This window comes from Lipotes vexillifer, unplaced genomic scaffold (assembly GCF_000442215.2).
Source record: "Lipotes vexillifer unplaced genomic scaffold, Lipotes_vexillifer_v1.1 scaffold138, whole genome shotgun sequence".
Taxonomy (NCBI): Eukaryota; Metazoa; Chordata; class Mammalia; order Artiodactyla; family Lipotidae; genus Lipotes; species Lipotes vexillifer.
Genome location: NW_006797971.1, coordinates 876,326 through 897,442, shown reverse-complemented (window position 1 = coordinate 897,442; position 21,117 = coordinate 876,326). Strand labels below are relative to the sequence as shown.

At 35.5% G+C, this 21,117-nt stretch overlaps 1 protein-coding gene across 4 annotated transcripts in view; it reads right to left on the bottom strand.

Annotated features, from left to right (window-relative positions):
• The window catches only part of ERBB4 (erb-b2 receptor tyrosine kinase 4), a 1,128,925-nt gene that overhangs the window by 514,566 nt on the left and 593,242 nt on the right, over positions 1–21,117 (bottom strand). For all 4 annotated transcript variants that reach the window (XM_007470009.1, XM_007470010.1, XM_007470012.1 and 1 more), the window contains exon 3: positions 6,252–6,438. In XM_007470009.1, coding sequence (XP_007470071.1) covers positions 6,252–6,438 — 187 coding nt within the window. The remainder of the gene's footprint in view (positions 1–6,251; positions 6,439–21,117) is intronic.

Sequence of the window (21,117 nt, the reverse complement as noted above, 5' to 3'; positions counted from 1 at the left end):
ATCTGACTCACAGCATTCTCACTATAGGTTAGTTTTGATCAAATCATTTGCCAACTAATTTACTTTAAGCTAGGAGTATTCTTGGAATCATTTTTTTTTTCCTCCAGATATCACAATATGCTGAGTGCTTCTTCTTATGTAAATATTGGTAGTACTTTTGTCAAACATCATATTTAACAGCAATCCCTGAACTAGGCTGGTTGAAGCCACTCATACATTACTAAGACCTTTCACAGAGCTGCTGAAGAATGCTTAGAGACTCTAGTGTCAGTAAAAGAACTTAGAATGAGTATGTCTCTTGTCTTGGTCAAGACAAATGTCAGGGCCAATGAAGGGTGAAACACGATGATGGGAATTTGAAATGAAGGGCTAGGGCAACAGGTGCTTGGGGTGAGACACTGAAAGACTAGAGAGAAGAGCTGTGAAGTACTGAAGGCAGCAATCATACTGAAAGTAGACAGAGAAAAGCCTCAGGCTTCTCACCACCGAGGAAGAGTTTATACTTAAAGTAATTTCTAAGTGGTATCAGAAGAAATGCTGAAATTTGGAGCATCTTTTTGTCTAAACAAATCACTTGTCAAAGCCCCAATGAAGCAACAGGAACCTATTTGAATATGCAGAAACAGGTACAATTGTTTTGTCAGTATGTTGACACAAAGGAAAGCTAAAAACAAAACAATAAGATTTCCTAAGCATCCTCTATGTGAAAGGTACTGTGGTTGACAAGTTCCCTGCTTTATTTTGTTAGTGCCTATAACTAACACTGTGAGGTGGAATTTTCCTCTCGTTTTTAACAATGAAGAATCTAAATCTCAGTGAGACGTGGACTCTTATGTGATGATATGACATTTAAACAGAGATTTTTCTGATTCCACATCCATGTTCTTTGATATACACTGAGTCAGTTACAGGTGGCCTATTTCAAAATTAGATTATTTATTTGACCATTACAAATAATGCCAAAGGGGGTTAAGAAATGTAAACATTAAAAGGTGCTGCATTACTTTGGTGAACTATTTTACTTAATAGCCTTTGCATACTTGAAGGCAGACATTTAGATGTAATGCTCAGATGTGACACTGTTCAAGTGTTACATCAGTTCAAATGTTGTATCTCCTAGACTAAGCATTTAACTTTACTTTGAGTCTGTCAGAATTCAGAAAATTTAATACACCCTTATTATTGTGGGCTCTCAAAATAACTTAAGCATTTTATATTTTGGTTACTTTTTTTTGTCCACATCTCAAATAATAATCTGAGGTGACACAGTTAACCAAACAATTAGAATAGCTATAATATATTAAAGGCATTAATATATGAATCTGTAGGTCTAAAAATATGTAGCACATTTGGTTAACACTTGGAAAATATAAACTGCGTATTTGTATCATCCTAAATTTCACCCATTCAAAAGATATATTCTCATAATTCATAAGGTGAAAATTCAAATATTCTTCAATGTGAAATTTGTTAAGAAAAATGAACATATTCCTGTATTAAATTTGTACCGGACTTCCCTGGTGGTGCAGTGGTTAAGATCCACCTGCTAACGTCAGGGGACGCGGGTTCAATCCCTGGTCCGGGAAGATTCCACATGCCGCAGAGCAGCTAAGCCTGTGCACCACAACTACTGAGCCCAAGTGCTGCAACTACTGAAGCCCGCACGCCTAGAGCTTGGCTCTGCAACAAGAGAAGCCACTGCAATGAGAAACCCACGCACTGCAACGAAGAGTAGCCTCCACTCGCTGCAACTAGAGAAAGCCCACGCGCAGCAACAAAGACCCAACACACCATAAATAAATAAATAAATAATAAATAAAAATATTTGTACCTGGCTTATCATCATTATAAATAGGATATGTATACTAGAATATATATAAGTACACAGATACTACTCAGAGATTCCTTTATATCTACAATATAATATATCGATGAAATTGTATAATACTGTCCACCATTACTAACAGATGAGGTAATTTTATAAATTATAAAAGGGAAAAATAATAGTGGTTTTTATGTCCCATATAATGAAATAATCTTTATATTTTGGCCAGAAAGGTGACTAAACAAGTAGGAGCTCATCAACTTAAGGTTGTAAGTATATTATATTAAATGTTGGCTTGAATTTCAAAAAGGAATATTTGGCTAAGAAGCAGCTGGTAAAAAAATTATTAGAACATCATCACTGGGAATGATTAATAAGAACAACAGCCACATGCAAGTGACCTTAAAAGAGGAAGTAATAATGAATTCTGTCCAGCTCTGTCCTCTGATGCAGCAGTGTCATTCCCAGTGGCCTCGAGGTGATTATATGCCTGAAGAGACACACTGATGGAAGTATGTTCTCTCTCTTGACCAGAAAAGGATGACCCAGTGTTAACAGGGCACCTAGAGCTTGCCATGACAAGTTCCTTATTCCCTTTTGGATTGTGTGGCATATCCTTAGTCTAGGGACCTGCCTCTTCTCCACTCTGCCCCACCTCACCCATAATGAACCAGGGAAATGTGAGTAGCAGCAGTAAGACAAGTCTTTCTGGAAAATATGTTTAAGTAAATATGTTTAAGTATGTTTCTTGTCTTTGGGCACATCCAAAATAAAAGTATCTAAGTGAGATCTGTAGTAATGTTTATAGTCCAAGGAATAGCTTTTGGTGAGCATCAAGTTAAGTTAGTTAGAATGGGTAAAGTGGTGAGTTAATTTATATATGTGTAAGTGGTAACCAACCATTAACCGTTAGATATGACAGTCTTCATGTTAACTGAACATCCCTTTTACACAAAGATAGAGTTTGCAGGAGGCATACATACTATTATAAAGGCATACTAGTCTAAAGTCAACACAGCAAAAAAAGATTTCAGGAGAAACATAATATGGATACATCAAAAAGCTTTAAAATCTCAATCTCAAAATTACTTTTTACAACACTAGTATTTGTTATTTATCTTGCTGAAAGTTCTCAAAAGGAAAATTTTGCTTAAAAGGAAAATTCTCAATAAATTATTATCGTTCTTGTAATGGTTTACCATTACATAAAGTTGGTGTTAGACAAAATTGTAATATGGAAGAAATTTTATTCCTGGCATCTTTTTTATTTCCAAACTCTTTTATACCCACATGTCCATCCAGGCTGCTAGTGTATTATTTGCATTCTCACACCAGTCGAGAGTATATTTCTTGTCATTCAATCAAAAACTTATCTGTTCTCTGTACCATTCCTTCTCTTCCTTCCAGGAGATGATAATAAATGAATGAAAACAATTTGGATCGAGTAAGTGTGAAGAGATTAACTAGATATTTTGCTACCATTTCTTGGTATCTTTAATTAATTAGAACATTGTTTCTCAAACTTTAATAGTCATCAGAATCATTGGAGGGATCCTTAAATTTGGTGGGTCGCATCCCCAGAATTTCTCATCCATTAGTGCTCAGGTGAAGCCCCAAAATCTGCATATCTAGAACAAGTGCCCAGGTGATACTGATGTTGCTGGCCCCTTAAGAATTGAGTTAAAGGGCTTCCCTGGTGGCACAGTGGTTGAGAATCTGCCTGCCGATGCAGGGACACGGGTTCGAGCCCTGGTCTGGGAAGATTCCACATGCCGCGGAGCAACTAGGCCCGTGAGCTACAGCTTCTGAGCCTGTGTGTCTGGAGCTTGTGCTCCACAACAAGAGAGGCCGCGATAGTGAGAAGCACCTCGATGAAGAGCGGCCTCCGCTTGCCACAAATAGAGAAAGTCCTCGCACAGAAACAAGACCCAAACACAGCCAAACATAAAGAAAGAAAGAAAGAACTAAGTTAAAAATTTAATTCACTACTGTAGTTAGGCAGTGAGACATGTGACTACTCAGCAGGTTTTCTATTTCCCCTCATATTCCACAAGGTAAGTCTAAACTTAAGGCCAGCCCTGGTAGCCCTACTCTTAATATTTCAATAACATTAAATTAAAAAGGAAAAAAAGTTTTCCAATTTTCTTTGGATAGCCCATCAACAAACAAAATAAAACAAAAATCTTTTCAAAACACGAAAACAATCTCACCTAAAGTGAACTCCAATGCTTGCTTTCTACTTTAATCAGGTTACCTAGAACACTGAACTTAAGATATTACTGTAGAGCAAACTTTATCCCCAATTCCTCTTTGATGAACAGCTGAACAGTTATATGTCTCCTGTCCTTCCTCGTACATTCTTACACACAAACACAGTCGTGCTTACTGTATAACTTCTGATTTCAAAATTGGAGTTACACTCCTGATCTTATTACCTAAAATACGATCAATGATTCTAGATTATCTCTAGGAATAATGTTGGCATGTAATTGTCAACCATGTAATAAATATATTAAAATATCTAGAAATTTCCCAAATTGTCTAAATTTTCCACCAGTTATTTTACTGTACTTTTCATTAATTCAGACTCAAAAAATGAATTAATAATAACTCTTGAACAAATACATATTTTTTTCTAAATACTCAAATCATTCTTTTATTCATTTATTAATTACCCATCTCTACTGCTGCACAGGAAAATATAAGGCTTTTTGGTAGCTTAGGGAATAATAATATTTTTAAAATAATAGTGTTATATTTTGATTGAAACAAGTCAAACAACTGTCACAATGATAAGTAAGATGTGGTGTAAGCTCACTCAATAGACAAGGTATGTTTAAATGTGGCATAGTTTGACAAAATAACTCCTTTTAAATTTTTTAATAGTATTGATGTTAATGTGGAAATAAATAAGAGAACTCTTTAAAGACTAATTTTATGTGTGAAAAGATTCTTCAAATAGCACATATTTTGGAATAACATAATTTAAGTATCATAAAAATTTGAAGATAAATTTATTCAATTTTTCTTTAATATAATCAGAGAAAAATCATGAAGAAAACACAATGCTTCCTAGGCAAGTTTTAACTAGATCATGTTATTTTTAGATTCCTAATTTCAATCATTCAAATTTTCTCTATCTGTTCCATTTCCAAAAATCTTCCTCCTATCATTATTTCCATGCAAGTAGCAATTTAGTCAAATATCCTGCCCTTCAGTAAGAAGACTATCTTTGAAAGAAAAAAAGGTAAAAATGTTGATGAAGGAATCTATAAATTCTGAGCAATTTGCATTTACCTTTATGTCATCAATTCTATAGTAATCATGTTCAAAATAAATAACATAATCAACACTCCTTTCTACATCCAAAATATCCCAATTTTAGCTCATGTCTGGATAACTATGAAGCTACTTCTAACTTAAAATTATATATTTTATGTCCACTGTAAATAAAAGAAGCATATAATTTTAATAACCTGACAATATTAATCTTATCTGTTTCTTAATATTTTAAGGGAATACTTCTAAAATATTTCAGATTCCAATATCAAGAAACATCACCACTGTGTGGACTCAAGCACACACAAAGTCAATAGATATTTTGATGCAAAATATATAGATCATATTAATTTACATTAAATTAATAGTTCAAACTCCTTTCTCCCACTGTGATATAATTACTAATTCGTGCATTTTGGTTACAGGCACATATGGCAAATTTCACAATTAGAATCCGTGTACCAAAACTCTGAACTATATGAATTGAAAAGATATCAATGGGATTGCAAGGACCAGCTTACAAAACAAATTCCCTCAAAGTGTTTTTTGTAGCAAGATGATAATTTAAGTTGTTAGCAATTACCTGTTTCCAATCTTAGGGGGAAAAAAATCACTGATGATATTAAAGCATTATGAGAACGAATTACTAATGGCATTTAGTGAGTTTCTCAATAAAAGAAATCAAAACTGGATCAATACATTAGATATGTTTTTCGAAAATAAGGGATTATACAAAAAGCTAGATTAGTGGAACTAGATATAATGTTTTGTGTATTTACTGAGCTGTAACGAAAGTGAAAGTTAGGGTATTATTGCAGAGATTTGATGATATGGTCCACTGTTCACCTAAGACCACCAAACATAGCATTCTTAAACCTGCTTCATATCTCAGTTTTCAGTCACTGAGCATTTCCTTCGAGCGTACTTCTGTTCAGCTGAGATACAGTCAGACTGCATTTACAATATCTGTACATAAAACAAGGGAATCGCAGGGCATCATTTCTCATAAAATGAATAAATAGTATATATTTCAATGCTTTATAATGTTCCTCAATGTAATACACACTGGAGAAACCATACACCCATATGTGTGTGTCTATTATATTGATAATAAGAGTACATTTGTTATTTTATATATTTTCCTTACCAGTCAAGTTCTTCAATCCAAGTTCTTGAAGTCCAAAGTTTCCATCTTTTCTGTAGTTTAAAAATATTGCCAAGGCATATCGATCTTCATAAAGTTTTGTCCCACGAATAATGCGTAAATTCTCCAGAGGCAGATAGCGAAACTGATTAAGAGCCACCAACACATAGCCTGTGACTTCTCTTATAGACTGAAAAGACACAAACAATTGCCTGTGTTAAATAATTAAAAAAACTGTTTGTCAGTATGTTTATGTAGTCATTTAGATAAAAATGAGTTATTAAATTCCAATTTTCAGCTTTTAATTGAATACACTGATTTCCACATTATACTATAAATAATTGCCTTGACATACAAGATCACAAGGGTTAGAATCTCATTTGAAGAATTAGTTGTATTTTTTTAAAAGTCATGAACGTGTTTATAGTAAAAAGAATGAATTTTATTGTATGAAGCATTCCTCATATCTGAGATCTGAATATAATGAAAGGAATAAAGATCTCATTCTCTGACAGACTAAAATGAGGTAAGAACACATAACCATCAATCAAACTTTATATTTAAAAAAAACAAATTGGTAAGCTTATCACAAATAAAACAAAGATGCATTAGTTTGTAGACTGTAGACTGTGGGACAGATTTCAAGCTTCTATATTAGTGTTTAAATCTATAGTTATCAAAGAACAATTGCCTTATATATCTCTGGTGAATATATGCATATATTTATATATAAAAATATGCATTAGATACTGATTATGGTTTCTAATTTGATTACAACCACAATTTTTATTTTGACTGCTTATTGTTTAAATGTAGATGTCTATAATATAAGTTAATTACTTAAAGGTTTGTGAGACATTTTAAAGCAAAAAAAGTCACAAAAAAGGCTTTAGGCTTCATCTAAAGGTATAGATTTTAGTAAAATGCAAATAAAGACAGTAGTGGATATACATCTTATTTTTTTAATTAAACATAATTCAAACGTGCTCAAATATTTGATATTATTTAATGTCAATTTCATGCTATTTTAGATCTCTTAATTTCAGATGTCCCAATGCTCAGTCCTTGGTCCTCTCTTCTATCTACTCTTCCCCCCTTGTCTTACCCAATTTTAAGGTTGATGATCTCCAAAGTTTTACCTCCAAACTCTCTCCTAAACTCCAGACTCATAAACAAGCCTACTCTGCATCTTCACTTGGATGCCTCATAGGCTTCTCAGATACACCTTCCCAAGACTGAACATCTATCTTCTTTCCCCATCCTCCCAACAGTCTTGGTCATCTTAGTTGATGTCAATCCATCCTTCCTGTTATTCAGGCCAAAGTCTTGGAATCATTCTTGACTTCCCTTTCCCACACCAAATGCAATTCATCCTATTTGTTCTATCTTTAAAAGGATTAGCAATTCAACCACTTAGGGCATCCACTGGTATTCTCTGAGCCCCCGTCATTCTTTATCAAGATTACTGTAACGGGTCTCCCTGTTTCTACGCTCGATCCCTTTTGGTGTATTCTCAGTTCAGGCTAGCCCTGATATTTTTAAAACATAGATCAAATCATGACACTTCAATTCTTAAAACTGAAATGCCTCCCAAATCACTCAGAGTAATAGTCAAAGTTCTTTCAAGGATGAGTCAAAACCTATATCTGGGTGGGAGGGAGGGAGACGAAGAGGGAAGAGATATGGGAACATATGTATATGTATAACTGATTCACTTAGTTATAAAGCAGAAACTAACACACCATTGTAAAGCACTTATACCGCAATAAAGATGTTAAAAAAAAACAAACAAACCTATATCTGTGTTGTCCAGTAGAGCAACCACTAATCATACGTGGCTATTGAACAACTGAAATGTAGCTCGTATGAACTGAGATGTGTTGTCAGTGTAAAATACACTCTGGATTTCAAAGATTGCATGTTGAAATGAAAACATTTTAGATAAACTGATTTTTACTAGATGCATTATTAAAGTTGATTTTTATCTGTTTCTTTGTACCTTTTTTTGTGGCTACATGAAAATTTTAAATTACATTTTTATGGCTCTCATTGTATTTCTACTGGACGGTGCTACACTGTATGATCTGGTCATCATTCTTTTCTGACTTCTCTTTTTAACTCTACACCTTGCTCGCTCTTTCCAGATTTGCTGGTCTCTTTGTTGTTCTTTCAACATGCTGAGAATGGTCCTACCTCGAGGTGCTCACTGTACTTTTAAGGGCCTGAGCGTCTCTCCCTCTTGTTATCTTCTTGGCTGATTTCCTCACTGCCTTCAAGTTTTTGCTCAAATCTACCTTCTCAGTTGAGGCCAAGCCTGACTGATCTATTTAACACGGCAACCCTTCCATCTTTCCTTGCTCTAATTTTTATTGTTTCTACAGTACTTCTCAGACTCTAACATACTATATAGTTTATATATTTACCACATTTAGTATTTATAGTCTTTTTCTCTATTTCCCAGAATATAAGCACTATAAGGGCAAACATTTTAATTTGTTCACTCATGTTTCCCAGGGGACCAGAACAGTGCTAGTACTTAGTAAGAAACCAACAAATGTTTGCTGAACACTCTGGCTCTTCTCTGGCCATACCTTCACCACTAGGTAGTCTACGGAGACCAGAGGAGTACCCACCCGCAGCCTGCAATGCCCTCTTCTAGACAGATCATGCTCCAAACCCCTGTGAACCCAGAATTCCATAAAGCCACCCCCCACACCCGAGTACAGGGCCTGTAATATCATCTTTCCCAGTTCTGTTCTGTCCCCCAGACCACAGACTGTGCCACCAATTTGCATACAGTTAAGAAAGATGGGTGGTCCAGGTGCAGATGTTTAAGGGGAGAGTGTATGGATCCTGGATGTGTGGACTAGAGTGTCCATTCACTTGTGTGCAAGACCTCTCACAAAGCTGGATAGAACTAGGTGGAAGGAGGGGCTGGAAGCTGGAGGCCATCTCTCTCTATGCCACCATATTCCTGAGGAGTACAAAAATTCTAACATTTCACTTGGCTTTCCAAGTTGTTATAAAGATATATCCATCAAAATGGGAGGATAGAACTTATTTTATTGAATAACATTTGCTTGATTTATAATAAACAATAAGCCCCACAATATGTAGGCCTCCATGTATATTGTCCCAGGTCCACAATTCTTTTTTTTTAAATTAATTTTTTATTTATAGTTTTGGCTGCACGTGGGCTTTCTCTAGTTGCGGTGAGCAGGGGTTACTCTTCGCTGCAGTGCGCGGGCTTCTCATTGCGGTGGCTTCTCTTGTTGCAGAGCGTGGGCTCTAGGCGCGCGGGCTTCAGTAGTTTTGGCTCATGGGCTCTAGGGTGCAGGCTCAGTAGTTGTGGTGCACGGGCTTAGTTGCTCCGCGGCATGTGGGATTTTCCCGGACCAGGGCTCGAACCCATGTCCCCTGCATTGGCAGGCAGATTCTTAACTGCTGCACAACCAGGGAAGGCCCCAGGTCCGCAATTCTTAAGGATAAACATGCTACCACTCATCATCGTGATGAGTAGAATGCTAATAGAGCAAAGGTGGCAACAGAGAGGCAAGGGACACATGAAACTACTCATGTCTGGCATCAAATTGGGAACTCTATGTCACAATGGGAATTCCTGAGACACTGAGCATTTTGGATTGAAGAAATGAATGCTCTGGGGAATGGGAAGAGGGGTTAAAGATCAGCAGTGGCATGCATTGTTTGCATGCTACAATTTGTTTTAAAATCACACTTGCCTGGAATAGTGGAGCCCTAGAGCCCTACAAGTTCTCCTTCAACCACTGTTCCAATGATTGTGCTGTTATCCCTTTGAGTTCTTAAAAGAGAGATCATAAACAATTTCTAACATCATTTGCTCTAAAAAGTAAAATTATTTCATTCATCATAAAAATAATTTATTTTTTGGCTTATATATAATTATTATCAGCTGCTCTAGGTTACAATAATAGCACTATAATAAATGTTGGGGCAGAGGATATATTATCAATCCTTTGTCTAAAACATATTATAATATCCATCATTCTTCCTAACAAACTCACCATTAGCTCTAACTTCACCTAAGAAGTGGATCTTTTTAACAAAAACTGTAAAAATCTATTGGCTTATCTTAGGATAGAAGGTCACATTGATGGGATTATCAGAGAAAACACAGGTGAAGCACACTCAGGAAAATGAAGAGGTTTATGAGCAAAGACACAATGTCAGTAGGCAATTCTGCAGTGTTTATTAGAGGGATAAATTCTTTTTAGCTATTAATTGATAAAGATGCACCATTTGGCATGACTTTTGGACCACACATTAGCAGAGGCTACAAATAACCTGCAAATAATGAAGTCTTTAGTATAAAAAGTGTTATGGATATAAGCCAAGAACAATGGTGAAAATATAGAGAAAAATCAACTAATCATAGAAGAGGATGCTCCAAGTGCCTTTAGCTACATGAGAAAGTAAAATATAACTAAGAGCATCTTTGTTTTCACATAGTATTTAATGTATAAATATTTGAGTTAATTGCATTGTAAAATGTATGTACTCCTCATTCCAGAGTGTGCATTAAAGTATTCTTAGAAACATTTCTGTTATCTTCATAAAAGGTCAGATTAATAGCAACAGCTACTCCCTTGTCCAGATTCTGGGACTGGAGGGATTTACTGTTTTAATTGAGATTCTTGTGTCTAAAATGAGTCTCTTTCATTACCCATTCTGCTTATTTATTACCCTCTGGTCTTGCAAAATAATGCATGTAACTTAACCATTAGCTTAACAAATAAGCCTTTTGCAGTGGGAACTCTGGGTATCATGATGTGTTAATGCTGAGAAAGCATATGTTCAAACCATTTTGAACAAAGCCGCCCATGAGTAGGTGATATGTAATTCATTCATGATGAATTATTTGCTAATAATGATGGTGAAGATCCTATTCACTCATCCCACATACCACTAACTCCTACACAGCAAATAACGTAAATATTGAGGGGGAAAAAGATTATAGCAAATCCCTCAACCCAAGATTTATATCTGGAGGGGCTCATGGAATCAAAGAACTTTTAGAGAATTATGGGAGATGAATATAAAATTCTTATATTTAAAAGCCCCAAATATGCCTTGATTTTGTCCTCCTAAGTTTTCTGTTTTCTGGAATTCAGAGCCACATTCTTGGAGGTACTCTTAAAACCGTTCTGGGAACAAATATCTTGAAACATCTCAATGGGAAACTCCACTGCAGATAACATGAGCTACCAGGCATACTGATTGCAAATAAAATTACAGGAAGCAACTTAGTAATGGCAGGATTGCTTAATAATGAAAAAGGGTCAGTAACATGCTTATGAGTTAATATTGGCAGGTCACTAAGAAATCGGGGTAAAAAGTCAAGAGATACCTAATGGTCAATTAAGCTTACAATGTCTGATTAGGTCACATAATCATGTTAATTATCCATTGTTCCTTTCTTTTCAGCCATTAGAAAGAATGTGAGCAGCACAAGACTTTTAAATGTCTCAAAAATTTTTATAAAAATAAAAACAAGTTTTAAGCATATGGACATATCTGTGGAAAGTATAATGGTAAGAAATGTGGGCCCAACTATTAGGCAAAGCCAGGCTATGCTTTCTAACTTTGTGGTGTTGATCAAGATGTTTACCCTCTCTGAGCCTCAGTTTCTTCATCTTTAAAAAATAAATAGCTATACCTCTCTTATAAAGGTGTTATAAGGATTAGAAGATATAAGACAAATGTCTGTAAGAGTTCAGCAACTGCTAGCTATTACAAACACTGTTATCTCTGTTAATAGCCAAGGCAGATGAACTATCTGTGGACAATTGGAGTTGAAGACAAAAATATTAACATAAGAACCATTGCTTTTAACCTCTTTGTTGTGTGACCTTCAGTATGTTTATATTTTGCCTCTTCAACCTGCAATTTATTCCTAAATTATCGAATTGGTTCCTTATATTGTTTTTGTGTATGTTATAGCCCTTAGTACAGACCCTGGCACTGAAAAGAGATTCAATAATGACTGTTGAATTAAAAAGGAGAATGCAACGCTTAAGGTCTTCTTAGATATTGTTTTTCCATCGAAAATGATTTTATGAACGTTCTGATAATAAAAAAGAAAAATTCTTTGAACAACACAATCATGACTTGTGTCCAAGGACCACAGTGGTAAGTAGAAATCATCAGAATGCACCAGAAAAGAGAAAACCCTGGCTCTGGTTCTGGTTCAGTATGGTTAGTCCCAGGAAACTGCCTATTTTGTCAAATGAAAACTGAATACCCACCTACAGACATATTTCTCTTTGTGGTGCAAGCTGCTGCTGACTAAAACTGATTGATTTCCATTGTCAATGTACGCTTCCACAGCTACTTTGTTCAAGGAATGAATACCATTGACGACCATTAAACTTTTAAATGCTTCAAAACTCTTCTAATCCAAGGGACAATTTGTTGTCCATGGCATTTGATGATGGAAATCAAAAGAAATGGAAAAACGAAAGAAATCTGACCAACTTCTCATACCATATTAGCAATAAGCTTAGAAAAATAATGCATGGTTTGTTCTGAAGGACAGAAATTCATAACCATTTTTCCCACATAATATTTTAAGAAAAAAATGTTAAATCTGCAGTTATAAACTTCCCGCTATTTTCAGTGGGTGCCATTCAACCAAAGATTAGAAGAGATTGTACTGCTGCACTGGGCTTTCCATTTACCTTCAGATCATTCCAGAAAAATCAGTCTTTATTATTTCTAAATCTCTATTGCATTTTACAACTCTTATAACCACTCTTCATTTTTTTTGTATTTGGGACAATTCTCTTATTCCTTAATTACAGTTGATTTTCTCTAATTTTGTACTTAGTGGGAATAGCAAATAGTTCCTTAAATGTTCCTTCATGTACCTTAAGATTCAACTGATTGCAGTAGCTCACAATTTCTGAATATTTAATCAGTGTTTAGGGAAAATTTTACACATATTAAAATCAACAATACATTCTTGGCTAAATGTGTAAAACACTGTTTTCTAGATTTTTTCCTACTCAAATTATACATAAATTCCTTGTTATTTTTCTTTAATATAGGCACCTTTGAAAATATACCTATTCACTTTTGTCAAGACTTTCTGTAGCAAATCAAAATAGTTCTGAATTCCTATCTTCTACTCCAGTGCCTTATGCAATCATACCCAATTAGGTATTATCCACAAGTAATACTAACATATTCCATTAGTCAAGATGTACACAAATATAATAGTGATTACTTATGATCAGTAGACTTGAATTAAATAAATCTGTAGTATCACAGAGAATAGTGGGGAGCAGAGGACTGTGGGAGTGGGGGATTGGGAGAAAAACCCCCTCTGCTTGTAATGACTGCAGAATTTATGTGTTCTCTAACAGTGACAAATGTAGTAGCAAATTGTAGCCTCTCTGACAGTAGGGCTTTCCATTAAGTTTCCCTAGGCAATTAATTTCTGTCTCTGCCCTTACAGCAAACCTGGGAATTTCTAAAGCAGAGAATATTCTTAACTATGATAAGATATTAAGAAATTTACCACAAAAAATTAGTAAGCATATAGCAACCATTACATATTCCTGTTGTATAGATAGAAATTGACTGTCAAATATCTAACTCACATGTGAAAACTCCAAACATTATAGAGTACTTGGCTTTAGAATCTTGCTTTCAGTTTTCCCACTTTCTTTAAAAATCCAATGATTAGACCACACTGGCAAGCAGGAGCTCAAAGTCTGATCTAATTAGATTTGGGAAAATAGAGTAACGCAAAATGTCAGGTACCTGACTGTGGTAGATTTAAATTCATGCTCATTTTACACAGCATGAAACAACACTCAAGGGACAGAGAATCTAATCCAGTTCTTCCCAGCAAAACTGCAATCTCTCAGCTATTACCAGCCAGTCTCTTATGTGCTAGTACTGCTACCACCCATACTCACTAAGAAATCTACAGGCTATTCATTCATCACTGGCCACCTAGCCAGCTTTCAACTCATGACTTCCTTGCAGTGAATACCATAATTCCATTGAAAAGAGAACTACTTATCTCGCCTCTCTCAAAGTAATCATCTTTTTCCTTTGTCCTCTATATCTTTCTTAGCTGGCCAGAGGGTTCTTAATAGTCCCCCTTCAGATCTACATTCCCAATTGGTCCTTCATCTCCTGACCTTATCTCGGCTATACTGCCATATCATAGACATTTTACACTAGAATTAGATTGTACAAATTAAATTGGGAGCTTTTGTAAATCCATTTACATAATCACACACAAATCTCAATTTTAAGTGTCTATATTTCAAAAAGAAAATCTGTACTGTTAAAATTTCCATCATCTCTAATTTAAAAATATTTTTCCCATGTGTTTATACAGGTTGGATTATATTTTTAAACCTCAATTCCAAATTGACATTTTAATACTCTTTTATAATTATCTAAAATATAGTATTAAGGTTTAGTGTTTCTGGATCAAGATGGTGAAGTAGGAAAATCCTGAGTTCACCTCCTTCCATGGATACACCAAAGCTACAAATATATACACAAAAATTATCTCTCAAAAATACCTGAAGGCTAGCAGAACAGGTTTTCTACAACTAAAGATACAAAGAAAAGGACACACTAAGATGGGTATGAGGGTCACAGATGCGGTCTGATTAGAACTCTCACTGTTGGTGTGGCCTCACACAAGTAGTGGGATATCACAACCATGAAGGTCCCCCTGAGGAGCAAGGAGGCTGAGCCCATAAGGCTTCCCAGGCTGTGGAGCCTGCACTGGGAAGACACCATAACATCTGGCTTTAAAAACCAGCAGAGCTTACATCTGAAAGAGCAGGAGGGCTGTGGGAAACTGAGACTCTACTCTTGAAGGGATTGCACACACACACCATGGCAAACCGAAACCAAAATCCTACAACACATACACAAAAACTAAATTAAAAGAAATGCAAATACAGCACTAACGAGAGTCCACAAATCACAAAGGAATAGGACAAGAGAAGAAGAATGGAACAGAGAAGAACTATTAAAACAATCAGAAAACAATTAACAAAATGGCAAGAAGTATACTTATCAATAATTATGTTAAGTACAAACAGACTAAATGCCCCAATCAAAAGACATAGGTGGCTGACTGAAGAAAAGAACAAAACTAACAAACAACCCCCCCCAACAAATAAAATAGTACCCATATATGTGCTGCCTATACAAAATTCACTTCAGATCTAAATACACATACACACAGACTAAAAGTGAAAGGATGGAAAAAAGATATTCCCTGCAAAGGAAAACAGAAATAAAGCTAGAATAACAATATTTATATTAGACAAAATACAACTTAAAACAAAGACTGTAACAAGAGATGAAGAAGGGCATTACAAAATGATAAAAGGCTTGGGCTTCCCTGGTGGCACAGTGGTTGAGAGTCTGCCTGCCGATGCAGGGGACGCGGGTTCATGCCCTCGTCCGGGAAGATCCCACATGCCGTGGAGCGGCTGGGCCCGTGAGCCATGGCTGCTGAGCCTGCGCGTCCAGAGCCTGTGCTCCACAGTGGGAGAGGCCACAAGGGTGAGAGGCCCGCATACCACAAAAAGTAAATTAATTAATTAATTAATTAATTAATAATTAAAAAAAAGAACAAAGCTGAAGGTATCATGGTCCCTGACTTCAGACTATACTACAAATCTACAGTCATTAAAACAATATTGTTCTGGCACAAAAAGAGACATATAGATCAATGGTACAGACTAGAGAGCCCAGAAATAAACGCATACATCTATAGTCAATTAATTTACGACAAAGGAGGCAAGAATATAAAATGGAAAAAAGACAGTCTCTTCAATAGTGGTGGTTGTAAAACTGAACTACATGTAAAATAATGAAATTAGAAAATTTTCTTACACCATATACAAAAACGAACTCAAAATGGATTAAAGACCTAAATATAAGACCGGAAACCATAAAACTCCTAGAAGAAATCATAGGCAGAATATAAATCTCTGACATAAATAATAGCAATAATTTTTTGGGTCTGTGTCTTAAGGCAAAGTAAACTAAAGCAAAAATAAATGGGATCTAATTAAACTTAAAATATTTTGCAAATAAAAGGACACATAAACAAAACAAAAAGACAACGTAGGTTGAATGGGAGAAAATTTTGCAAATGGTATGATCGATAAGAAGTTAATATCCAAAATATTTAATCAGCTCATACAACTCAATATCTAAAAAACAAACAGCTCAATTAAAATAAAACAATATGATAGAAGACCTGAACAGACGTTTTTCCAAAGAGATATAAATGGCCAATAGGCACATGAAAATATGTTCAACATTGCTAATCATCAGAGAAATGCAAATCAAAACAACAGTGAGGGCTTCCGTGGTGGTGCAGTGGTTGAGAGTCCGCCTGCTGATGCAGGGGACACGGGTTCGTGCCCCGGTCTGGGAAGATCCCACATGCCGCCGAGCAGCTGGGCCCGTGAGCCATGGCTGCTGGGCCTGTGCGTCCGGAGCCTGTGCTCTGCAGTGGGAGAGGCCACAACAGTGAGGGGCCCACGTACCGCAAAAACAACAACAACAACAACAACAACAGTGAGATATCATCTCACACATGTCAGAATGACTCTAATCAAAAAGTCTACAAATAACAAATGCTGGCAGGACGTGGAGAAAAGGGAACCCTTGAACACTGTTGGTAGGTATGTAAATTGGTACAGCTGCTATGGAAAACAGTATGGAGGTTCCTCAAAAAAGTAAAAATAGAATTACCATAAGATCAAGCAGTTCCACTTCCGGGTATATACCTGAAGAAAACACAAACACTAATTTGAAAAGATACAGGCACCTCAACGTTCATAGCAGGACTACTTACAATAGCCAAGATATGGAAGCAACCTAAGTGTCCATCAACAGATGAATGGATAAAGAGCATGTGGTATATATGGAATATTACTCATTCATAAAAAAGAATAAAATTTGCTATTTGCAACAACATGGATGGACCTAGGGGGTATTATGCTAAATGAAATATGTCAGACAGAGTAAAACAAATACTGTATGTTATCAGTTATACATAGAATCTAAAAAAGAAAACACAAATGAATGAATATAACAAAACAGAAGCAGACTCACAGATAGAGAACAAACTGGCGGTTACCAGTGGAGAGTGGTAAATGGGGAGGGGAAAGATAGAAATAAAGGATTAAGAGGCACAAGCTGCTATGTATAAAATAAATGTTACAAGAATACAGCACAGGGAATATAGCCAATATTTTATAATAACTTTAAATGGAGTATAATCTATTAAAAATATTGAGTCACTATGTTGTACACATGAAACTAATATAATATTAGTAAATTAACTATACTTCAATTAAAAAATACTGCTTATCAGCACTTTCATACATCTGAGACTACACATGAATCAAAGCACTGTAATATTTATTTATATTGTATGTGTGATGTGTATGTTCCTCCATAGAGAACCAAACTGGTTAGGGCCATGAAGCCCAATGTTTAAATTTGGGTGCTGCAGTCTGACAGATTTTAGTTTGACTCTTGTCTCCATTAATTACTGACCTTGCACAAGTTAGTTAGTCTTGATTTCTCTTCTGAAATACAGGACAAATTTTGGCTAAATGCTTCAAAGTTGAAGATCTTCAAAAGATAATCAATGTCCTCATCATGTTATTGTTAGTTCAATTATACAAAAGTTACAAATATTTTGTGTAGTTTAGGAATGTGCACAAATAATATGCAAGCAAATATACATCTGATATTAAAGTTGATTAATAAACAATTGGTCCTACACAGTGCATAAAGTTGTGGGCTCCAGTCAGACTGCCTGTTACAGTCTGAATTAAGACCCCTTAAATCTATATGTTGAAGACCTAACTCCCGGTATATTAGAATGTGATCGTATTTGGAGTATGGTCTTTAAAAAGGTAATTAAATTAAAGTGAGGTCATTAGGGTAGCCCTAATCCAATCACTGGTATCCTTATATAAAGAGAAATTTAGGACACAGACACACATGTAGGTAAGAATATGGGAAAAGAAATAAAGAGAAGACAGTCATCTATAAGCCAATGAGAAAACCAGAAAAAAATAGCCCAGCTGGCAACTTGATCACAGATTTCTAGCCCCCAGAATAGTGAAAAAATAAATTTCTGTTTAAGCCACCCTGTCTGTGGTATTTTGTTATGGCAGCTCTAGCAAACTAACACACTGCCTAAAATTCACATTCTAGCATTTAGCAGTGTTATACTGTGTAAATGATTTATCCTTCTGTGCATTTTCTTTATCTGTAAACTAGTGATATTAAGTTCCCAAATTCCCAGATTATTTTGAGAAGTAAATCCCTGTAAATTGCTTAAGAAAAGGCCTGGCTTACTGCAGGCTCTCAGTATTAGCTGCCATTGTTTCTTCTGAATACAGAATCTTTTGTCTTCTTTAACATGCTGCCTCTGTTGCACAGCATATATTAAACTCTGCTTCTCTGTTTCTAAAGGAATAACTATGTATTACCAAAGTTTAGATGAGAGAAATGCTTGATACCATCTCAATCTACAGTTGAGTTACAATACAGTTTTACATTTGAGGTCTTTTTTAAATGTGATTTTTCCCCTCTCAAAATGTAAAGGAGGAATATGGGCCTTCATGAAATGACATGAAAATAGTTGGCTCTCTCAAAAAGCATCTGGGAAATGGCCTTTGAGGATTCAGAAGTTAGAGGTGACTGCTTTTGTGACTGGTCTGTTGTTATTTTTAAATGAAAAGGGTTAGCAATTTCAGAAATAGTAGAGCCAAAGTATCAGGCTTGAATTTGACAAGACTGCCAATATACACTTTAATAACTGTGTAAATATTTGCCTGTAAAAACGGAAAAGAAAAGGCTTAATTTATAAAGAATAAATACTTGCTTGAGTCCTCTCTTCCAAAGACAACAAGGTCTTATGTTACTTACAATGTTCTTAATATTCACTTCAAACAAACACAGCAGGTATTCTATAGATATCTGTAGGTACAGTAAGGACTACAGACATGATATGAACTGAGATCAAGGGTCTTGAGACTAGGTACCAAAATGTTTTTCTTATTTAGTATCCTTTTGCAAGTCAAAACTTTCTAACTGGGTATTAACTATTCCTGATAATTATATTAATTCTTATTTATTCAGTGTTTTCTGTATGTGAAACATTTTTATAGGCCTTATACCATTTCCTGGTCACATCAACTCTTTAAGTACTATTATCTCCATTTTACAGATGAAGAAACTAGAGTTAAATAATATGACCAAAGGAACATAGACAAAAAAAGTGAATAAGGAAATATTAAAAACAACAACAACAACAAAGACTTGTCTTATTCCAGAGCTCTAAAATCCCAGTCATTTTAGATATAGTCTTTAAAAAAGAAATACACCTTCTTTTCAAATATTTTGGAGCAATTTCAGATTCTAGATCTGGAGCAAGAACTTTATAAGATGACTTGAAACATCGCATTATACCAGGTAGTGAGGATGTTATCACAAATTACTATGACTAGGTCAAAAGGGTTTAAGAACCAATTGAAAGAGATCCTTCCCAGCTACTGATTAGGGAATTTGAATTCCAAAAATGATAATAATAATAGCAAATGATTGAGTTCCATGAAATACATTTAAATCTATGAGATCATAATATTAAATTAAATTAATTAGTCACCTTTGGACAGTAATATATGAGTTGTAAGACTGGGTAACCAAATACTAGATTTAAGGCATGTATTTATAAAGTATTCCAACTAATAAATAAGAAAAAAGTCAAAATGAGTATTAATCAGTAGTGGTTTATTAATTGTAACAAATATACCATACTAATATAAGATGTTAATAATACTGGAAACTGAGTGTAATCTATATGGAAACTCTCTGTACTTTCTTTACAACTTACCTACGCATCTAAAACTTCTAAAAATAAAATTTATTTTAAAAATTAAAGCACTATTGCTCTGATTTTTTTTTTGTTGCAGGGGTGGGAATTAATGGTTCTAGGTATTTAACATCAGTGGCTGGTCACTGCAAATGATATCACAGTAATAGAGAAAATTAATAGGAGGCAATTCTGCATGGTTCTTCTGCATGGTTTATATCAGCTTTTGTTCCAGACTACCTTTTCAAGGATGTGTGTAGCAAACAGCAATGGAATACAATGATAGCTTTCCCCTCTAGGGCAGAAGGCAAATTTGTTAGCAGCCCTCTTTTTTATTTTTTAATTGGGGTATAGTTGCTTTACAATGTTGTGTTAGTTTCTGCTATACAATGAAGTGAATCAACTATATGTATACATATATCTGCCCTCCCTCTTGGATCTCCCTTCCTCCCCCACCCCCATCCCACCCATCTAAGTCACCACACAGCACTGAGCTGAGCTCCCTGTTTTATACAGCAGGTTCCCACTAGCTATCTATTTTACACGTGGTAGTGTATATAGGTTGGAATTTCCTATGGTCAGAGTTCCTCCACTGTGACACAAATCCATTTTGTGTACAATACCTACCTGTGCCCACTTCCCAATCACACCTATGGGAACTGTCCCAGCAGAGAGGGGAAACAATGTAAACAAGAACTGATGCTGACTGCTGTGCCATGCAGTCTCAAGTCCTTTGCCAACACAAGTGCCAGGCTAAATCGTTAGCTTGGAAGCAGGTTAAAACCTCAAAACCCTTGACAGTTCTCATAACAACCAGTCATTCTGTGCCTCTAGCTGAACACACCACCACCTATGGTTTCACCAAAGGCATTGAACATGAATGCGATGAAGTCTCTGGATCCAGCTGCTGATTTGGAGGAACTAAAGAGGGCAGAAGAACAT